The sequence below is a fragment of the Pezoporus flaviventris genome, unplaced genomic scaffold (assembly GCF_033815535.1).
Source record: "Pezoporus flaviventris isolate CSIRO_AGI_PZ_B2104156 unplaced genomic scaffold, CSIRO_AGI_Pfla_v1 ptg000057l, whole genome shotgun sequence".
NCBI lineage: Eukaryota > Metazoa > Chordata > Aves > Psittaciformes > Psittacidae > Pezoporus > Pezoporus flaviventris.
In genome coordinates, this window is record NW_026892605.1 from 4,813,842 (window position 1) to 4,834,842 (window position 21,001).

At 35.9% G+C, this 21,001-nt stretch overlaps 1 protein-coding gene across 1 annotated transcript in view; it reads left to right on the forward strand.

Annotated features, from left to right (window-relative positions):
• The window catches only part of FGF10 (fibroblast growth factor 10), a 59,753-nt gene extending 39,920 nt beyond the window's left edge, over window positions 1-19,833 (forward strand). Inside the window, exons 2-3 of the mRNA XM_061469432.1 lie at window positions 13,713-13,816; window positions 17,472-19,833. Coding sequence (XP_061325416.1) covers window positions 13,713-13,816; window positions 17,472-17,669 — 302 coding nt within the window. The 3' untranslated portion in view covers window positions 17,670-19,833. The remainder of the gene's footprint in view (window positions 1-13,712; window positions 13,817-17,471) is intronic.
• Window positions 19,834-21,001: the final 1,168 nt, after the last annotated feature.

Sequence of the window (21,001 nt, forward strand, 5' to 3'; positions counted from 1 at the left end):
ATAGTTTTATATTTATTGTCTGTAGCCAGGCTATAGAAGCAGCACACACACTATTGCTCTGACATTGCCCAGAAGTATCTGTCTCCACATGCAAAATCCTAGACAGAAACACAGCAGCTCTGTCCTTCAGCTGCTCATCTCCGTAGCAGTCTAAGACTAGGTCTGCACTGTTAAATAACTTAGCTCCCCAGGTGGTTTTTGGATTCAGAGCTTCTGACCTTTCATGTTGCCTATGCTGGCTCACACTTTGCTTTTTTTTGGCATGAACTGTTTCTTTCTGGAGTGAACTTCAGAATTTTAGGATAGTTCTCTGCAGGGAATTCTCAGAATAGTTAACTGCAGGGAAGTACACTAAGCAGAAATATGGACAGGACCAAGCCAGACTTGGTTTCTTTCATTTTATACACTCTCACGACAGGCCCTGCAAGAGGATGTCTTTATGACCTTGGCTTTGACCTTGGCACCAGACTATGCAAACAGCAAACTGGTGGGCTACCACACAGTCTTCACAATATGTCGGAGACTCAGAATGGAAAAAGCACAGACGTGTCTGAGGGCTATAGGTAATGTCTCTAGAGGTAATAGTCTGAGGGAAATTTTAACCAAGCACTCTCAGGGATGCACCAGACCACCCTAGAAGGTGCAAATATGATTGTCAGCATGTTTTCACCAAACGGTTTGGGGACCAGGTGCTCTTTGCAATGTTAGACAGTAGTGTAAGCAGAAGTATCTCTGAGCCTGACATAAAAGTATATGGAAAAGATAGGAGGGTCTTTGCCTGCCCTCTACACATCCCCTGACAAGTATTCCACTGGGATCACAGCAGAAACTGCACTGGCTGTCAATTCAGTGGTTGATTGGGGTTGGTTGGCTGAGTGGTATTTTGTGCTGTTAACTCCTGAGAGCAATTTAATACAAAAGGTTGAATAAAAAAGCTGAAAAGAATGTATCAAACCTTCTGAATTGTATTGTCCATTAACTGTCCCAAGCACAGTGTTGTATTTGTGCAAGAGATTTACATAGTTCAAGGAAAGGGAAAACCAAAAGGATTTCAGCAACCCAGGCTAGAGAAGCAGATTTTGAGTAAAAGAACAAGACATGTGGCACAACCAAGTGCAATTAGATCATACAATCTTGTGTGCAAAATATGCTTGTTAGCTGCTGAGGATGTCAGGAAGGAAGATAGGAAGCAATATAGAAGGAGACTTGAGGATAGTGAAAGCAGAAGGGTGTGAAGTGATTGTGCTCTTTCAAATCAGCCTTTTAAGTTTCTGTGCAAGATTGACGATTTTGTCATCCTGCTTTTTGATGAGGTGTTGAATGAATGTTTAAGAAGGCAGCACTTATCATTGCTCATCAAAGTTTTAAAAAAACTGTTTGTACTAGAGGACTGAAGTTACCAGGTCCAGCCAGGTTAGGAGACAGTCAAGTACTGAAGATGAAAACACTGTGAAAGACATACATCAGGTGCTCACACTATAGCAGGCAATAGTTTACATCTGTGTACAAGGGAACAGACCTTGTTACTTGCTTTGGTGTTTCAGCATACCTTTGATGGTGAAAGAATAGTACAAAACATGTAAGACAAAGTACAAACCTAACATTAAAATGTGAGAAGCTGATCACACAGCATTATAACAAGAATAATGCAGTTATTAAATGGTGTCTTCTGATTGGTTGTAATTTAGGATGAATTAAGTATTATATTCATGTCAGAGAAAACAAAAAAAAAATGGACAAAGCAACGACCTAGTAATCAGAACTCACTGAATTCTTTTCAGTTGCTAAACTGTGGGCCTTAACATCTTCTCATATAGTAACAACTTGCAATTAATCTCTGTTTATTTACTCCAAGATTGTCCAATAACAATTGTTATAATAATTGTGTCTTTCAAGAAGTATTTTATCTGGAAAAGTTTTGACAGTAGCTTGTTTGCAGACTATTCACAGGGTTATGAGATACTTACAGACTGTGACTGGGCATCTTAAAATCATATACAACATTGACCCAAACTATGTAAATATGAGTATTAGGGTAAGAGACCTGCCTTTAATTTGATCACTTCCATGTCCATTAAGAAAAGAATTTGTGGAGGAAAAAAAAAAAGTTACAATGGACAAGCAACAGTTAAGAACTTTAAGATACACTGAGCTATTGTTTGCAGTCATTTTCTTAATACTCATCTCCCAGACCATACAACAACCCTAATCTACATTTCTCAGATGTTAATTCTGTTCCCAGAGTCATTATAAAATTTGTTGTAAAAAAAGTGATTACTGTGACCAAGCAATATTAGGAATATTTGTGGCATTGTAGAAGAAAACTGCTGAAAGTGTTGATGAGTAACTGCCACCAAAGATAATTATGTGAAAAAGAGTGATCATTATAACTGTCCAGGGGTAGTCTTGCAGTATAAACATGTGGATCCCATATTTAAAAATACCATGAATTCCTTTTTCCTGTATGAGGCAAAGACAGACATAAACCGTTAGAACAAACAGCTAATTGATGTGGTGGATTAGTGTGTTTGGAAGGTTTCTGATTTGTAGGAAAAACACAAAAACATCCTTTTTTTCCCTCCCTCCAGAGAAACATAGCAGCAGCAGGATACTGCTAGGAACTGTACCTAGTCATAGTCTCTTAAAGAGGAGCCTGCTGAACTTTGCGATTTTTCTTTTACCCTATTATTAGGTAATTAAGCCCATACAAATTTAGGAGAGGATCCTACCTAGCACAGACAGTGAGACCCACATTGCCGAGCTTTATTGTACAGTTATGCAGTGAGTTTCCTTCTCTCTCCTACATTTCTCAAGAACATACGTATTTGAGACTAGCAAATGACAGACTATATTTTTCCAGTCCTGTTCTTCTGCACAATGGGGAATCAAGTTGAGATTCATCACAAAAGCAAATAAGGCCCCAAATTAAACATAACTGTTGAAAGAAACTTGTCTCGTTTTGATGTGCAGCTGAGCAGCCTTAGCTGGAACAGTTACCGTATGTCAGATAGTCTCAGTAGGAGGCAACAAACCTGTAATGGGAATAAAGATTGTTGACAGACAAGTAACAGAGGCCATCAGCAGCACACTTAGTTTCTTGAGCCTCAAAACCTCCATATGTCTCACAGGGATACTTTTTTTCATGTTTATACATCCTCTGACCAGTTTAACACCCTGTCTCACTTCCGCCTGCTAATACCTGCAAGTGGTAAATAGCGACTGGCTCCATTTAATTATAATTTGTACCCCAACTGTGAATATATTTACTGTATCTGCTAGAAGCTCCTGACTGAGCAGCAGCTGACTGCGGGAACAGAGAAGACCTCCCTTCCCTGAGATTCCAGATGATGGACAGCTACTTCTCTTGGCAGTCACCATGTGTTTTGACTGTTTCTTCTGCAATGCCACTACTTATGTATTATCCCTTCCTTGTGTGTTAGGATGGTCAATGAACAGCCTTAACGTCATCCAGTTTATTCCAGTTGGCAAATATTCACATTGAAACTTAAATAAATGGTAAAATGCAAGAGGTAAATGTAATGATCATGAATGTGAAAGGTAATTCAGGATTCCACCCAGGCTGAAATAGGCAGCTGAGAAAATTTACTGTGCTCTAGTCTCTTACTAGTCTCTTATATGCTTTTCATTCTCCTGTGTAGTTCTGTGGAGACCTAAAAGTTTAAGATCTGGCAGAAATCCTGAGTGCCTGGTCCTGTCTACTAAATGGAAACATATATGGACTGCCAAGTTTCGATTAGGATTTGGATTGGGATCCAAGTTTCCTTATAAACACATGAAGTAATCTTTCTGTTCAATTCAGTACCCATCAGGCCCTTGTTAGTACATCAGTCCAGTCTTGGGCACCCACCTCATTTCTAAAAAATTGGCCAATTGGAAAGGTACCAGAAGGAGAGCAATAGGAGGTCTAGAAAACATATACCACTAGGAATGACTACAAAAAACTTGGATTGTTTAGTCCTTAGGGGTTTAGGTTGATTTGTTTTCTATTGAGAGTTATTTCCAAGACAGATCATTCCAATGATTTTGTTTATAGTGCTGCTATATTTGAAGGGTTGGTGAACTTCAGCACAGAGGCAGGAAAATGTATCTGGGGGAGGGGAGGGCTGGAACTCCTTAAGCCATCTTTGTCAAGAAATCTAACAAATCAGATAACTGCAACGCTGCATTCAACCATATATACTGGGGTGGGTGTTGTTTTTTTTCTCTTGGTGTATGAACTGCTACCATTCTTCGGTCAGTATGAGTCATAAGTTATAAAACCTCCATCCCAGAAACAGGTCAGCTAATGAATTCTGACACTGTCTATGCCTAATCTCAATCAAAGCATAGAGCTCAAGAAATCTTGATCTCTGATTAATGAGCTCAGTACAGTTGGCTCTACCTGTAGCCATCCCATCTCCACTGCATGAATTAAATCCATGTGAAGGAAGCAAACTGTTTATCTTCCCTCCTGCATGATAGTTCTAGAACTTTGGCTAAATCTGATGACATGCTTACACGTTAGTGATGAAGGTGATGGACAAGGTATCATAGAGTGCAGATCTGAATTCAACTGACAGCATTGATATGTCCCAGAGTCGCTTCCAGAACTTCCTTTACTTAAGATTATCTCATCTAACTTTGGACATTTTACAGAGATTGGTGGTGTTTAGAACTGTTCTTTGGAGATGCCTCTCTTCACTGACAAGAGGGAAAAACGTAGGATAACTGTTCCTGGATTGTTTCTGTTAAGTGTCAGGATGTATACTAGCTAAAATGATTCCTGTCATTCTTGTAGCTAAACTTAAACTCCTCCTTTGCTAATCAACAGCTCTCACTATTGCATTGTTAATGAAGTTCTCTCTTCCCATGTACTCTTGCTTCTGACACCCTTCCATTTACTTGGTCTACAGAACACTGCTAAGTGGTCCTTGTTATGCTATGATATTAAAGCTATAAAAGCAGTAGATAAGGAAATGAGGAACACTTTAGTTTTCCTATAATCCCCTTGTGGGTCTGAGAAAAGGCTCTAATAGTTAGTCTTTTACATGGTATGTATGCACCATGGAGATTTCACATCTTATGCTGATATTGTGATAATGCAGGAAGGCTCAGAAGTCCTGTTCCCACAGCCTTCCAGAAGTTTGGATGCATATCTCAGTCTTATCCAAATCATCAGATGTGGGAATTGGACTGGAAACCTCATGGGACACTAGAATTTTGGCTATAGTTGATCTAAAGATGACACGTTAGCAACTTGCTTTGCAATCTTTCAGTACTTCTGATTTAGAGCAGGAAGGGTGGAGGTCTTAGAAAATATTAAATAATAATGAAAAGCACTGAACTGATTTTATCTGCACATGAAGTTTTAGTTTTAAGTAAAGGATCAAGTTAAGGTTCACATTGGTTATTATTTGATATTTATGCCCATAAGTGTGGCATCATTTACATGGCAACATAAGTTTGTATCTTAAGCTGCCTTCAAAGACTATTGTAAAATCTGTAAGATTACATTTTAATGGCACTGCTTTTTCTTGCTGAAAAAACTTCCAAAGGCGAGTCTGTCTTAGCGCATCTTCCATTTCCTATCTTCTACTCCATCATCTTTGGCTTTCTGTTGTCAGTAATTCTTATACAAAACAAAGAAAAGATAAGAACAATATAACTTGTCACCTGGGGATGTTTTCAGCTTGCTTTGCACAGGTGTAAATGGTGAAACAGAGTGGAAACACTGTCAGTGGCCTCTCATTCCTTAGTACTTCACTCTTTCATGAACCACATCCAACCTGTTTTCTTATTGCTTTCAAACCACTCTTTTTCAAGATACCTACTAAGAGAGCTTTTTGAACTACTAAATCTTTAATGTTTTGCCTTTTCAGTGACTTTGTTTGATGCAAACCAATGCCAGTCAAAGCTACCTCTTCAGAGAAGTTCACTGGAGGGTGTACAAACAAAAGTTCTGAAAAATCAGTTCAAACGAATGTTACGAAGTTCCATTCTCTCCAGTTGCCCACCAAGAGCAGCAGCTTCCTGTCACCATTTGGGAAACTGGAAAGTTTTGGAAGCTCTCAGTCATGATCACATTCCATCCAGCTGAATTCACTCCTCATTTGCAGTATTTCTGCAGGCAAGGGAGGGAGTGAGTGCCTGTGGATTGCCTCATATACGGGCTAATCTCTGAAAAGGAAAGGAAGATGCAAAGTGGTCCTGTTTCTCTATGTTAAAGGACTTCAACTAGAGTTACAGACATTTAAAGTGCTTTTTAAGAACTTATTACACAAATGATGCAGCTGTAGAGAACTGGCCACTGCCTCATTTCACTGCAGACAAGTTGTATTTGGTCACAGGATCAAGTGGTTCTCATTGCAGGGTATGTTTGGATCCATTGCAGTACTGCCTTCATAATGCATCTGGTTCTCTGTCAAATGTCCTATCAAATTACTTGAAATAGTTTCACTCAAGCTCTAGGATATTTTTTTTTGCTCATATTCTAGCATATTTCTAGGAAACTTTTTGTTTCAAATTACTGTAATTTTTATAAAAACATGGGACATTTAGAATTAGAGTACAGAATTATGTAAGAGCAATTTTTCACTAGTACTTTTTACAGTCCCTCTGTGCAGAGAAAGACAGCCAGTCAGCTTTCTGTTGCCTTGTTATTTATATAATGATCATTTTTATAAACTATAAAAATACAGTTTATTTAAGTTAAATATATTTGGTTTCTATTGGGAATATGTTTCTAGCCTTTGGGACCTGTAAAGACAGCACATGCATAGCTACAGGGCACATCTCAAGTTGATGTTTTAAATGTTTCTAATTATAATGAGTTGGAAATGGTTTGGGTATTGAAAGCTATGCTTTTAGAGTGGATGTGGTCAAAGGGGATTAGTTGTAATTGTTGAAGTTTACAGAATCACGGCTGTAGAATAATAGCATGCTATCTGTTTTAAAACCATAATGGAGGCCACAGCATTTCTTTTTTAATTATTTTATTTTTCTTTCCAAGTTCCTAAAAAGCATGGAAGCAGAAATAAGTCACTAATAACAAGAATTTTCCTCCAAGAATATTGATTTTTGATAGCTTTTATTATCACACCTAATTACAAGTCACATTATATTATGGAAATTTTTTACCTTACACATTTTCTTGGAGTTAAAAGTTTTAAGTCATGGAAATGCCTGAGCCCAAGCAATGTTATAAAAGAAGATATAAGAAACAAGCATCACAGTATGTTGAAGTTTCACTTTTGTTTCAGTTTTCACAGCAAAGAAACAGGAGCTCCAGAGAAAAGTTAATATTGGTTGGAACAGAAAAAGAACAAGATCAAAATGAGTTAGATGATTTATCTGGTTTTAACTTGATAAAATTTACTCACTCTACTGAGTAGGCTGGCCAAAAGTCTATAGAGATTCATTCTGAAAACTTGTGGAAAAAAAAAAAACACTCCTCAGATAACTGAGGAAGCAGTAAATATGCTACGTTTCTTTAAAAAGGGAAAAACAAAGACCTAGAGACAAGTCAGCATATCCTGAGAAAAATACAGGGAAAATAATTTTTAAATACATGGTTATAAACACAAAAGAAATTACTGACCAAAAAGAATTAATCAAAGAGAAGTAATACCATAGCAACCTAATTTTCAGTTGTGATTAGATAAAAATCTTCATTTATAGGAAAAAAGTAAGTAGACATCATAAATTTCAGAATGATTTTTGACTCTAATCTCTCTAATGATATCCTCGTAACTAAGATCAGCAAGCAAAATCTTACAGCCATACTAGGGAATTAGCAGGTTTTCACTGCAAACCTGAACAGAGGCACCAAGTTCCAAGACTCTCTTCAGGATATCTCCTAATCAGAAATTCATTAATGTCTTGAATGAAGGAAGAAAAACATGGTTATTGAAGTTGAAGGCAATATGAAACCTATAATAGTTGCAAATATTTTGGCAGACTGAATAAGAACTCAAAACAATATTGACAAATTAGACAAACTATGAAATAAAAAAATGGGCATTTAACTGGGACCTGTTCAAAGCACAACATTTAATCAGAAGTAATCAAACTTACAACTACAGAATGAGGAATAATTGCTTACATTTATTCCATGTATCTGAGGTGGTGGATCACAAACTAAACATGAATCGGTATTATCATATTAATGTAAAAGTAAACATGCATAAATGTGTGAGTATGCATACATTCTGTGCAGAAATATGAAATGTTCCTTCATGTATTAATACTGGTAAGACTTCAGTAAGAGGACTATGACCATTCTGTGGACACAAGCACAAGAGTATCCAAAGGTCTAGAAAACCTGACAGCTTTAAGGAAAGCATTGAAAAACTGTGCTAGAGAGCAGAAATTGGTAGCTAGTTAGGTAGGTGTGATAATAAATACTGAATATGTAAAAGGTTTCTGCAAAGAAAATATCTCATTTTCCAAGTTAGTTTAGAGTTTAAACAAGAATTAATAGGCTCAAATTACAAGAAGGCCATTTCAAATCATAGAAATATAGAATGGTTAGGGTTGGAAAGGACCTTAAGATGATTTAGTTCCAGTCCCACTACCATGAGCAGAGACACCTCACACTAGACCTCATTGCCCAAGGCTCTGTCCATCCTGGCCTTGAACACTGCCAGGGATGGAGCATTTACCACTTCCCTGGGTAAGCTGTTCCAGCGCCTCTCCACTTGCACAGTAAAGAACTTCTTCCGTATATGTAACCTGAACTTCCCCTGTTTCAGTTTAAACCCATTGCCCCTTGTCCTGTTGTTACAGTCCCTGATGAAATGTCCCTCTCTGGCATCCTTGTAGGCTCCCTTCAAATACTGGAAGGCTGTTCTGAGGTCTCCACACAGCTTCTGTTCTCCAGGCTGAACAGCCCCAACTTTCTCAGCCTATCTTCATACGGGAGATGCTCCAGTCCCCTGATCATCCTCGTGGCCATCTTCTGGACCTGTTCCAACTGTTCCATGTCCTCTATATGTTGAGGACACCAGAACTGTATACAGTACCAGGAGTGGGGTCTCACGAGAAGAGAGTAGAGTAGGATCACCTCCTTCGACCTGCAGATTGGATTCTAAAACACTTTCTAATGTAGACGGAGAGGAGCTTACCTGGCAGGTCATAGAATTGAATTTTTTGAAGGTGTCTGAGGGCAACCATCTGTCAAGCGTTGTTCTCCTAACTAAGGCCAGGGGAGTACCCACAGTGGTCTGTCGTCCTTTCAGACATACTGTCTATGACAACACATAGGCTCTTACCGCCAAGCCTGTAGCACTTGAAGAATATGAAATTTTAGAGAGTTAAGCTTGACAGCCTATTTTTTATTGCAGTAGTATAGACGTGCAATCACAGCCAATGACTCTACTGCATAGACCTTGAGGAAAATACAAAATTTGTTGTGCCGTCAAAGAAGTCAGTTTCGTTAGATGGGGAAAACACTAGTTTTAAACTTCATACTGTTATGTCTCAATTTCTTTTTTTATACATTCCTGCTGAACTTAATAATGACTCAAGAATAATCAAATACATATTTTCACCCTTACATCAAAGGCATTTGATTTCAATCCCGTCTATTCCAAGGTTTTGAAAGGTTTTAATGACTTCTGCTTGTAGATCCATGTCAGATGAGTTGGTGTTCTCATGCTGACCTTTGAAATTTTCGTCTACATCACTGGCACCTAGGAAATGATTCCTTTTGTCTTCAATAGATTTGTATCAAACTCATAAGAGAGTCTCCTGAGAAAATCTGTAAATAATACTGAATAATTTGCAATCTAGACAAAAGCTACTTTTCTTCTTGTAACTATCATGTAATTCCAGTGGGGTATCTGGGACATATAGAGAGTAGCAGTGTAGGAAATTACCATTTTAGCATTATTAGGTCCCTGTTACTAAAGCGTGATAGATCAAGAGTATTAAACTAAGTTAAAAGAAAAATACTCAATAAAATTTTCCCTTCTCCCCACCAAATACTGCAGAGGTTAGAATATGCAAAATTGTCATGGAAAATTATGCACTTTTCAACTTCCAAATACACAAAACACACTCAATAAATCCAGGAACACTGGTGATGAGATCAAACTGATAATAGTTCTGAAGAATTCAGCTACATTTGGCTCCAGTTAAATAGCGTAACTAGGTATAATTAAGCTAGTTACTGAAGACAAAATGTAAATGTAGTAACATTACGCCTGATTACCTCCTTTCAACTGCTCCACTGAGGATATAATGGAACGTAAGATTGCAAACAAACTTCACCACAAAAAATTACTATCTTTTATTGTATGAATACTTGTGTTAGCTTAGGTATTGTACTGAAGAGGACATACCATTTCCATCATTCAAGTACAAGACACTTAAAATGGGTTTATTCAGTACAAATTTCTTATTTAAGAACTGTTCTCCTTCAGCTTCAGGTGTAACAGTGACTTGAAATGGTCTAACGTGGTGTTATTTTCATGGATAATATGACAAAATATAACTTCATTTCAAAATATAACATCCATTTTAACATAAAGATTAATAATGGCACATTTTATGTCAGTATCTTTGAGGTTTTGTAGGGGTTTTTTTTGGTTGCTGCCCTTGTTAGAAATGGGTGGACCCAGCTTAGTTTTGCTGGTGACACAGTTCAGGATACAGCAATAAATTTCTGTAGAAAGAATTGACTAAAGTCTTCGCATCACTTTTTGGATGAAAAATACAATAAAAAAAAACAGCAAAACACTGTGGTAGTGTTTGCACAGCGTTCTTATTATCTGATAGCTTGTTACCCACATAACTTTAGGCACCCCACTTAACTTTTTTTCATTTACAGCACAAATACTTTAGGTCATGTCTCACATGGGAGAAATATTAAAGTCCACTGTTCTGTATTAATATTCTCACAGAAAGTCAGGAAAACAAGTTTGAGTTTTCTATACTTTGAAAGTGTGAAAACGTGAAAATGTGAATTTAAGACTAATATAAACATGATAGGCCTTGGCTAGTATGAACTCTGTGATCTGCTTATATCAATGGCATGACATTTGGTATATATGAGCTGACTATCAAGACCTATTTAAGGAGCCTTCACAACTTCTCTTGAGATGAGAGAGCATTATTCTTTTCAGCTTATGTATGGAAAATTATATATGGCTCCTTTGCAAAAGTAGACCATTTAGCCTTCAAAGTAGGTCATGGGTCTTAACTGACTCTTCCTTCACATTTGCCGAGTCTTCTTATATTACAGAGTTCCCCACATTGTAGCTCCTCTTATTTCCACCTAAGCATCTTGTGCTAATTCTCAAGCTAACATTAGTTACAACTAATGGAAGTCGTGTTTAGAGTTTTTGTTTAGACAGCCAGCCATATCTTTTCTGCTTGGCAGTAATTAAGCACCTCAAGCTACTGAAGAGGCCTTTGCTTCTGTTGGGTACCACTGAGGATGGAATAAGCTAATTTGGGGAACTGTTTTTCTCTCTCAAAAGCAGCAGACTTGCAGCTCTGTATGCAACTGTGCATTCACTTTGCTTGTTCAAATCTGAGTTTCAAGATTGAGAGGCCATTAATGCAGAATTGTTCTCACACAGCTATAAGAAGCTCAGTGGATATTCAGATATTTCACAGTAAAGGTAAAGTTTTCTTAGTTTATAAATGGAACTCTACCCCTAGCAATGCTGATTTTTTTTTAATGCTACAAATAAGAATCATATCATAAAAATCTTGCAACAGCAGACTTTATCAATTGGGGTTTTTTTAATTGCACATGATTGATGTGTCTGTCAACATTTATATTTGTATTTTTATACCAATATTTAAACAAAAGAATCCTTCACTTTCATCTCGTTACAGAGTTGAGCAAGGTATTTTTTTTTCCCCATTATTTCTTGTTTAATATGTTCCATTTTCTGAGGGGCTTCAATAGGTCCTAGACCTACTGTTTATCTTGCAGTTCTCACTGAAGTCTTTCTTATATGTAAAGACTAGAGACCTTATATCTGTTGCCAGCCTAATGTTTCTCACTAAGTAAAAACAAAGGTTCTGGTTATTGCATTAGAATTTATATATCTTAATATCAAAATATTTTGCAGCTTATATAAATACAGAATTTTATATATATATTTTAAAATGCATCCAGGAAAAGCCACCGCTTATTCTTGACAAAAGGAGGTCTTTCATGTTAAATTGGCCAGTTTGATGTTCTCTCTCTCCTTCATACACATAAACTGTGTCATCAGTTTACTTCCCAATAAAAATCAGCTATTGCCTTCTCATGCTTGACTCACAGCTGCTGCCCAGCTAACATGAAAGTCTCTACTTCCAGTCAGAGAAGAAGTAGCACCCTCGCTCCTGAGTTCAATGCCCATACAGAATGGCTTTTGCATTGTATATAAAGCAGCCATTTAAAAAAATATTACAGCAAAAGAACTTCTTCCTCACATCTGCTCCACAATAAAGTCCACATGGTTCCACATTCTGAACAGACTGCATTCAGTTTTCAGGGACAGAAAATCAGAATTTCCGTGAAAAGCCCTGAATTCCAAGTTACACTGTTGGATTCAGTGGATCTGTGTTTACCAAAAGGAATTTTTAAGTAAATGAAAAAATATATGGATTTTCCAGTACTACCCTGTTCAGACAAAAAACATAGAATATATTGAGAAATAAATTATTGCAGATTCTTTTTTTTTTTTCTTTTTTTAAACAGGTAGCAATTCAGCAAGGTTTTTCCACCTGATCTATTTGTCACATTATTTGTTTGCTTGCTCTACTTGGTCTAGGATGTTCTTTACAGTTTCTAAACACTTTTGCCCTTCCTGTAATTTCCCTATTTTTAGACCCTTAGTGACTACTGATTTAGATGTATAATTGTTCTGACTACTACTGTTTTAATATCAGGAGAATTGTTGGAGCCAGGCATACTACCTGGATAAACAATTTAGAAGTTATTTGGTTGGAGATATACTTATCCTGTATTAAGATTCAATGATAAAACAGCATAGCCATCCAGTTACTCTAGCAATATTTGAAAAGGGATCTCTTAAAGTCAAGTAACTTCTACTGCTCCCAAATCAGTATGCTCTTGGGCAGAAAACATAGAGATGAAAATTCCTGTCTCCCATTACTGGCCCCTTGAGCCATCCAGTATACCAGAAAGAGTCTGTTTTAAAGAAAAAAAAAAATTAATCATATTTATTACAAACAGAGCAAAATGTTTCTGATATCTGAAAGACAAAGATAGTGTGGCCGTTAGGGTTAGTCTTACTATATCCCAGAATGTCAACACACTTGCCAAAAGTGAATTTATCAGCTCAGTTCAGCCAAGAGATTTAGTTTATCTAAATGTCCTACAAGAAATAAATAGTTTACCACGGGTTTTGAAGATTGTGGGAAATCTAACATTTCTATTGACATATGCTGTAGATTTAATTTAATGCTGTGGTTCAGATGTCTCTTATGATAAATTTTATTAAGATCTATGCTAAGAAGAATAAAGCTGTTTCAGTATTTGTCGGGTTTAAAATGCAGGGTTAGCAAAGGAAACATTAATTGAAACAATGTTTGTGTATATTCTTGTAATGGTTTAAAAAATTTTACAAAAGTTTGTTGGTCAGTTGGTTCTGAATATTAGAAGTTTAATGTTCTTCAGGCTTATTGACTTTCTATAGTAAGAAAATCCTCTAATGAAGTGATTAAATAGCTCAATTTTTATTTTTTAGGCATATTGGAAATAACATCTGTAGAAATTGGAGTTGTGGCAGTTAAATCTATTAAGAGCAACTATTATTTAGCCATGAACAAGAAAGGAAAAGTCTACGGCTCTGTAAGTATTTTTTAACCTTCCAAATGGATTTCAGTTATCCACATAGTTCTCTTTTTTACTTATTGAAAACCCTAATACTGTGTATTATGACTAATGAGAGCTGAAATAAGCTGTTTCATCCTCTGGTAAACCAGCACCCTCACTCTCCACAATCTCCCCTTTGTTTGTTAAGCTTGTATCACACCAAAGCAGCTGCTGGGAGTTATTGTGCTTATTGCTTCAGTCAGTTTTCTTATTAAGTAGTGGCCAATGGAGAGGATCCTACAAAATGTAATCTTTAAAGCTGTTTTTCTCTGGTTTTCTGCAGTGCAGTCACATTTATCAGTAATTTGCTATGTGTGGATAAAGTGTACCTGAAATCTTGGAAACATCAGCTGTTGAAGCAGACACATCCAATATGAAATTACAACTTTGAAGATTTCTAGAGTAGTCAGCTTCCAATTGAGTGTACTAATTAACAAACAGGATTATGGGCAGTGCAGACAGATGTGAACTTATATATAAGCAGATAAGGTTTGACTGAGCTGAATTTGGGTATAATTTGAAGAGTGTCCGATACAATAATCTATAAATCTGACTACTAAACTCAAGTGTACCCTCACACATCCATGTGATTACACAAATACCAGATTGTTCTGGTATTACATTTGGTTTGGTTTGTAATTTTGCCTGTAGTTAGGCCAGTTTTGCCAGTTCCAGTGAGTATGAGCCCACATAAATGTAAACTTATTCAAGTCATATGCAAAGGTTATGAACCAATCTTTAGATTGCTTTCAAATACCTATATGCTTAAAAAAGAGCAGGTCACAGATAGATACTGGGGCTGGCTTTATCCTCAGGCGATACAGCTAAGCCTCTTACCTCTGCTGAAAAAAATGAAGTAATGCCAGTTTCAACTGCAACTCCAGGGGCTTAAAGTCATTTGGTCCTGTGTTTTAAGGAAGCGTTTCTATGGGTTGGGTGTAGTTCATACAAACTATATAAACTGTCCTTCTTGATCTGCATTGTAGCTAGTCACTCCTTTCTAAACTCCTGTACAGTGTCGAAAAATCACATTCAGGAGAGACCAAAACAAAGAAATTTTTCTTAAACTCCTGTAAGTGTGTATTTTAATTTCTAGTATTACACTAGTCAGAAATACAGGATAATCAGTGGTCAGTCCTGCACCACTGGGAGGTATAAGATATACTGAGTTGCTGACAAAGTAACCTTTTGTAACTTAAGTTACACTAATTGATCGTGGATATGCATCTGCACTTATGTGAAGGCGATAGCATAAATCACCATCTTCAATTGACACATCTCATTTTACAGTGTTTGATTTAGTCATTTATGATGGTCCTTCCCAAAGCTTGAGAAAAGATCTTTCTACCCATGTTTTAGCCACAGCTGGTATATGGTGAGAATCCATCCCAACCCTATATGCACACAAAAGAAGTCAAAGCAGCTTTCAGGTACCTAGGTGGAAACTGCTTCCATAAGATTCAGTAATTCATAGCGTATTAGAAATAGTGTTGACAGGAGGATACGAAAGTGGAAAGCATTTTTTTTAATTCCAGCTGAGATAATTTTTCAATATTCACATCATAAAATCACAACATAATGGCTTATCAAAACCTATTCCATAATACCTCAGAGATTTCAAGAATCCTTCTGTTATTATTTTTCCCATCCTCCCAAGACTTGCAGTTAGACTCATATTACTACAATGTGGCAGCTTGCAGATGAATATGAAAACCAGAACCAATAACAATTTTAAAAACACTCTTGAGCATGTGCACAATAGACACTGGTGTAGGTTTATGCTGAAATTTGTTTGAAATGAGCAAAGCAGTACCGAGCTGACACTCAGACTCCTGCCAATAAGACTTCTTAACCACATCACAACATCATCTGTTCTCTCTTTATTATCTAAGAATAGAGATAAAAGTTTGGATTTGAGTACAGTTCTGCATCTGGGAAAACAAGTTAAGTAAGACTTTCTATGTTTATCAAATACTTTTCCATTTGACTTACTTTGGTTCGAATGAGAGACTAAAAGAAGACTATTTGGTTTCTTTAACAAAATAAGCAGAGTTTAGAACTGATTGCTGGTCCTTAGTATCTTGACACCAGAGGTGGCATGTTGCAGTAAATAAATATTAAATTAGCTATGTATATCTTTATGAATATGGGCAGTATCAAGGATCATATAGAGTCTTCTCTTGATCGTGCGAGACATTGTTCAACTAACTACTAATTCCAAAGTCAAAGAACATTTTGGGAACCAAATTAAGTCTGAATATACAAAATTCTGCTAGGAAAATATAAGCATTCTGTGGCCTTAGCAGCAAATAAGTGAAATATTAATTACAGACCCAAAAGTTCTTACTATATCAAAGTACTGATCATTGGCAGTTTAAAAATTCTGATTTAAATTAATAGGAATGAAAAATATATTTTTAAAATATATCCTTTTTTATTCCTGTGGATACTTTCTATATCTTTACTAGCTGAATATCTGAGGATTTTGATCATAATAAAAGATAAAATGCCCCTAAAATTCTTATCTGTGCCATGAAAATTGTTTTATTGTTGAGACATATTTATTATCTTGTTCATAGACAGGGTAAAAATACCACATGTAGTTAATATATCACACTCTAAGATTGTGACATGCTTCTGCCTGAGCTGTGAAATGACATCTCATTTTCTGAATACTAATTTTTGGTTGTAATTAAAGTATGTTGTAATTATTCCCCTTTCAAAAGCCTTCTAAGTGGAATACAAGTAACTTGATAAAACTAGGGAGTTTTATACCCACTACAAACAAGTAGAAAGTACTTGTTTGTTGAAACAAAGCATTCTTATCTTCATTGTACAGAAGATATGTATAAAAGTGCATTTAACATTATAGACAAAAATGGTCTTTCTCCTACATGCTTCCACCAGCTTGTATTTTTGTATTTTTTTTTTAGCAAACTGTCAACTGGCTCTCCTTTAAAAACAAAAACCCTAATCCCTAGCACCATATAAAAAAATTGCTTTCAGGTTTATTTAGTCAATAAGATACAGGACCATCCATGATTCTTCTTTAGTCTAAGCCCTTTTCCAGGTCTGCAAATTAAACAAGCCTCACATGCATCGTAACAGCAGTGTAACAGTGACTTGCACACATCCAGAAATGCCAGTGTGGTGTAAAGGATCTTACTTAAATGAGAAGTAGGCCTATGCCATGAATGTTTGTTTAACATATGGTATCAATAATCTCATTCAAGATATTTAAGAGTTATATTTGTTATGATTAATGGTTCCAAGAGTGCTACCTCATACTTTGAGTTTATGACTGAGAATATGATTTAACATTGTTGCTATATTCCAACACAGAGTTTAAATTCAGCTATGAGTGAATTATATAATTTCACCGCTGTAATTATGCACCAAAAAAAAAAGTCTTATGTTGATTTCACCTTTTACAGTCTAACTAATGTTGCTTTAAATGCTATGTACACAATGAAACTTTTCTTTAAGTACACTGTAGAATTCTAAAAGTGTGTTGCATACACACTGCTCAAATGTTCCAGAACACTTTTAGAAACGATTTACCTTCATTATACTGCAACTCTGACAGATTATTTTTTTCTGAATTTGTGTATTTGGTTTCTTCTTTTAACAGAAGGAGTTTAACAGTGATTGCAAATTGAAGGAAAGAATAGAAGAAAATGGATATAACACATATGCGTCATTAAATTGGAAGCACAACGGAAGGCAAATGTTTGTGGCCCTGAATGGAAGGGGAGCCACAAAGAGAGGACAGAAAACAAGAAGGAAAAACACTTCAGCTCACTTTCTTCCAATGGTAGTGATGTCATAGATGAAGGAACTATTCTATTGATACAGTTGAACCAAAGGCTCTTATGTCAAGAATATTCAGTAATCTTATTGAAGAGTAAATGCAAAGAAATAGTGCAGACATCTGCTTGTTTGAAAAGAGAGCAGGGGAAGCATTTGAAGGTTTTGTACTCATTACTGGCATATGAAATACTTTTAATCAGTTCAGTGTCATATCTTATAATCAAGATATAAGCTGGATCAATGGGGATGTAAGTTACTGCCAGTGTGAACAATTTTTTTTAATTTTATTTTATCTCTGCAACAGAACTTAACGAACATGAGACAATCTGTTGAATGGTCTTCATGGGGAAAGTTATTTATGGAATACTAACTCATATCAAAGACCTTAGTTGCTCGTTCAAGCCTAATGATCCAATGAACAGTTAGACACACAAACATTTACTGGAAGCACTTGGGTCATATGCACAAATTATGACATTTCTGGAGGAGCCTTGTGGACGAATGGATAGACTTAAGGAATATAAGCAAAGTAGTATAAAACTGTTCTAACAAAATGAATAGTATGGTTTGCTTGTATGTTCAAAATTCATTTCTTTTTATTTCTCTCTTAAGTTATTTATTTAATAGGATGTTAAATATCTTTCTGATTTGAAATATTTTCCTCATTTACTTCTCTGTTATTTTCCCTTTTTCTCAGTACTTCACACAGAGGTTGATAGATTTAAATGTCAAAACCTCAGAAGTACTCTGAGAATAAGTAGTAGACAAGGCTTTAAAGGCAGAATTTAATATGTATAATCCATTTTTTTTCCTAAACTGTCTTGCACTTAAGCAAAAAGACCAAACAAGCAGTGCTTGCATTTGTGGTACTGGGTGTCTTTATGTTGGAGAGAATAACTTTTTTTAGTTATCAACACTCAAGAGCAAACTTCAAAAAATACTTTGTTCAAAGGGTCTTTCTGTTGAAATAGAGAGAAGGGGCCGCATATGTACTTGGGTGTCAGTGCATGTGTATATTCATCTGACTGATTCCAATTTAAAACTAAGATTTGACGCATTGCAATCAGTGAAATATTCTGCAGCAAGCATTGGGCTGGAACATAGATGTTGACAGCCGTGTTAAAGTCACTGAGATTACAAATGTTAAAATTAAAGAGTGTGAAGATCTGATGCATCGCAATCAGTGAAATATTCTGCAGCAGGCATTGGGCTGGAACATAGATGTTGACAGCCGTGTTAAAGTCACCGAGATTACAAATGTTAGAGTGTGTAACTCCCAAGTGTAAAATTTGGCATCTGAAACATAAGTAAAAAAGGACACGCAGTCCTGCACTGCTTACTCAACTAATACACCCATTCAGCCCATCTGTTCTAGTTATCAGCTTGCAGAATCACATGCATAGAGTGGGAAAGATACCTAAGTAAGGACTGAGGGACAGGAGATCCAAAGTCATACTCATGCATTTATCAGAGATTATTATTCACATGTATATTATATATGAGACACAACCAAAAAGCTGTGCTGGTTATCCAGCTTTAGCCTGCCTTTCATATCCATCATAGTAACTGAAGGCTTAAAATACATAGTATCCAGCACATTTTTATGAAGTGTTACTAGTCCCATGGCTTAACTTGAGCAACTGCAGTATAATAAAGTTAAGCATAATATGAAGTCTGTTCAATTAAAGGTACATAAGGTATGTTTTATGTTTTGCTTTACTCTGTAATTTTAGAGAGCTCTGGATAGCTCACCAATGTAACCATATTGAGATTCATTTTGTTAGAGCAGGTAAATAGAAAACAGTACATCAACCAATTTTTACCACTGTCTTCACATTGTATTCCACTAAATAAATCAATAAGCCTTTTTCAGTGTCTTTAGTAAGAAACAAAAGTAGTATAATATTATTTTGTTCTAAATACTTTAACTGATAAGTATGAGATTATATGGATGCTGCAGTTTTATCTTCAATATTTCTTGTTGTGAAAAAGTTGGTTCTATTTTTATTGTTTGGAAGCTGTATTTTGGTACAAGGGAGAGCCTTGCTTAATGTGTCTTTTTGAGAATGTTTAACCTCTATAAAGGCTGGTGTAGTTGGAATCTTCTGTAAGTTATTTAAGTCAATGTTTAACCAGCACTTCGATCTTAACCTGTTATTTAAATATTAGCTGTTCTTTTTTTTTTTTTCAAAAAAATGGCAAAAAGAAAAAAAAAAACAGCTTTTCCGTAAACTACAAAATAGATTGTATTTCCTGTCCTTATATAAAGTCAACTGTTTCAAACCAAGAATTCTTTGAGAGACATTTTAGCTGATAGCTGGCATTGTATTTCATGATACTTTATCTCCAACTTTCTTCTTCACAAATGAGATTTTTGTAGAAAGGGAAATAAGAATTTCAGACCTTAAATGTAATTGCAGGTCATAGCAAAACTTAACTGCCATGATAAAGACAAGTTTCTGTTGTTTAAATTTGTAATCACTAATTAAAACTGACAAGACCTAAAGGACCACCCACAGAGAACATTCAATGTGAGCTTGGATGAATGCAGTATTGGATGACCACTTAAAGAACATATAGGGTACAAATGAATTTCTCTTTTGACAGAATTACCTAAATGACTTGGTCAGGGAAAGGATTCTGCATAAATATGATCATAGTACTCAAAACACCATGCTGCTCAGAGGCCAAAATCAGGAAATACCACTTTTCCAAAGTGAATCAAGAACCATTTGTGGCATGAATAGTGGTTTCTGAAAATTAACCAAAAAAAGAAAACCTTGAAGGAATCATTGATTCCTGTGTGTTTGATATACTGTCGTGGGAGGAAACTGCAGACACTCTATCTAGAGTATCACAGATCCTCAACCATAAGCTCTGTTTTATGTCACCCTTCGCATAACAGACTCCTGAGCAAAAGAAATATAAGGGTAGGGATTTTTAAAAGAGAAATAAAAATCATTGAGCAACAATGCATAGTATGTTATATTAAAAAAAAAAATCAATGTGGGGATAGAGAATAAAAATAATGTCCATGTTTGTTTTATTAACCTGAAAAGATACTGCACAACAAAAATAAAAAGGGAAAATACCCATTGTACTACAGGATGTGGTTTGGTGCTGTATAGCCCCAAAACAAAACAAATATCACTTGAACATTTCTGAGTTTCTTTAATTTTTTGCATGTGTGAGTCAGCTATCTCCACACTAATAACAACCAAATGCTTTAGATTCTTCCTGTAAGTATTCAAATCCACTTAGTTTATAAAGTGGAAAAAGCAATGAATTTAAAGCAAGTACATTTGATGAAAGAATGAAGGGCTTTAGGAAGAACATGTACTCACATTTTTA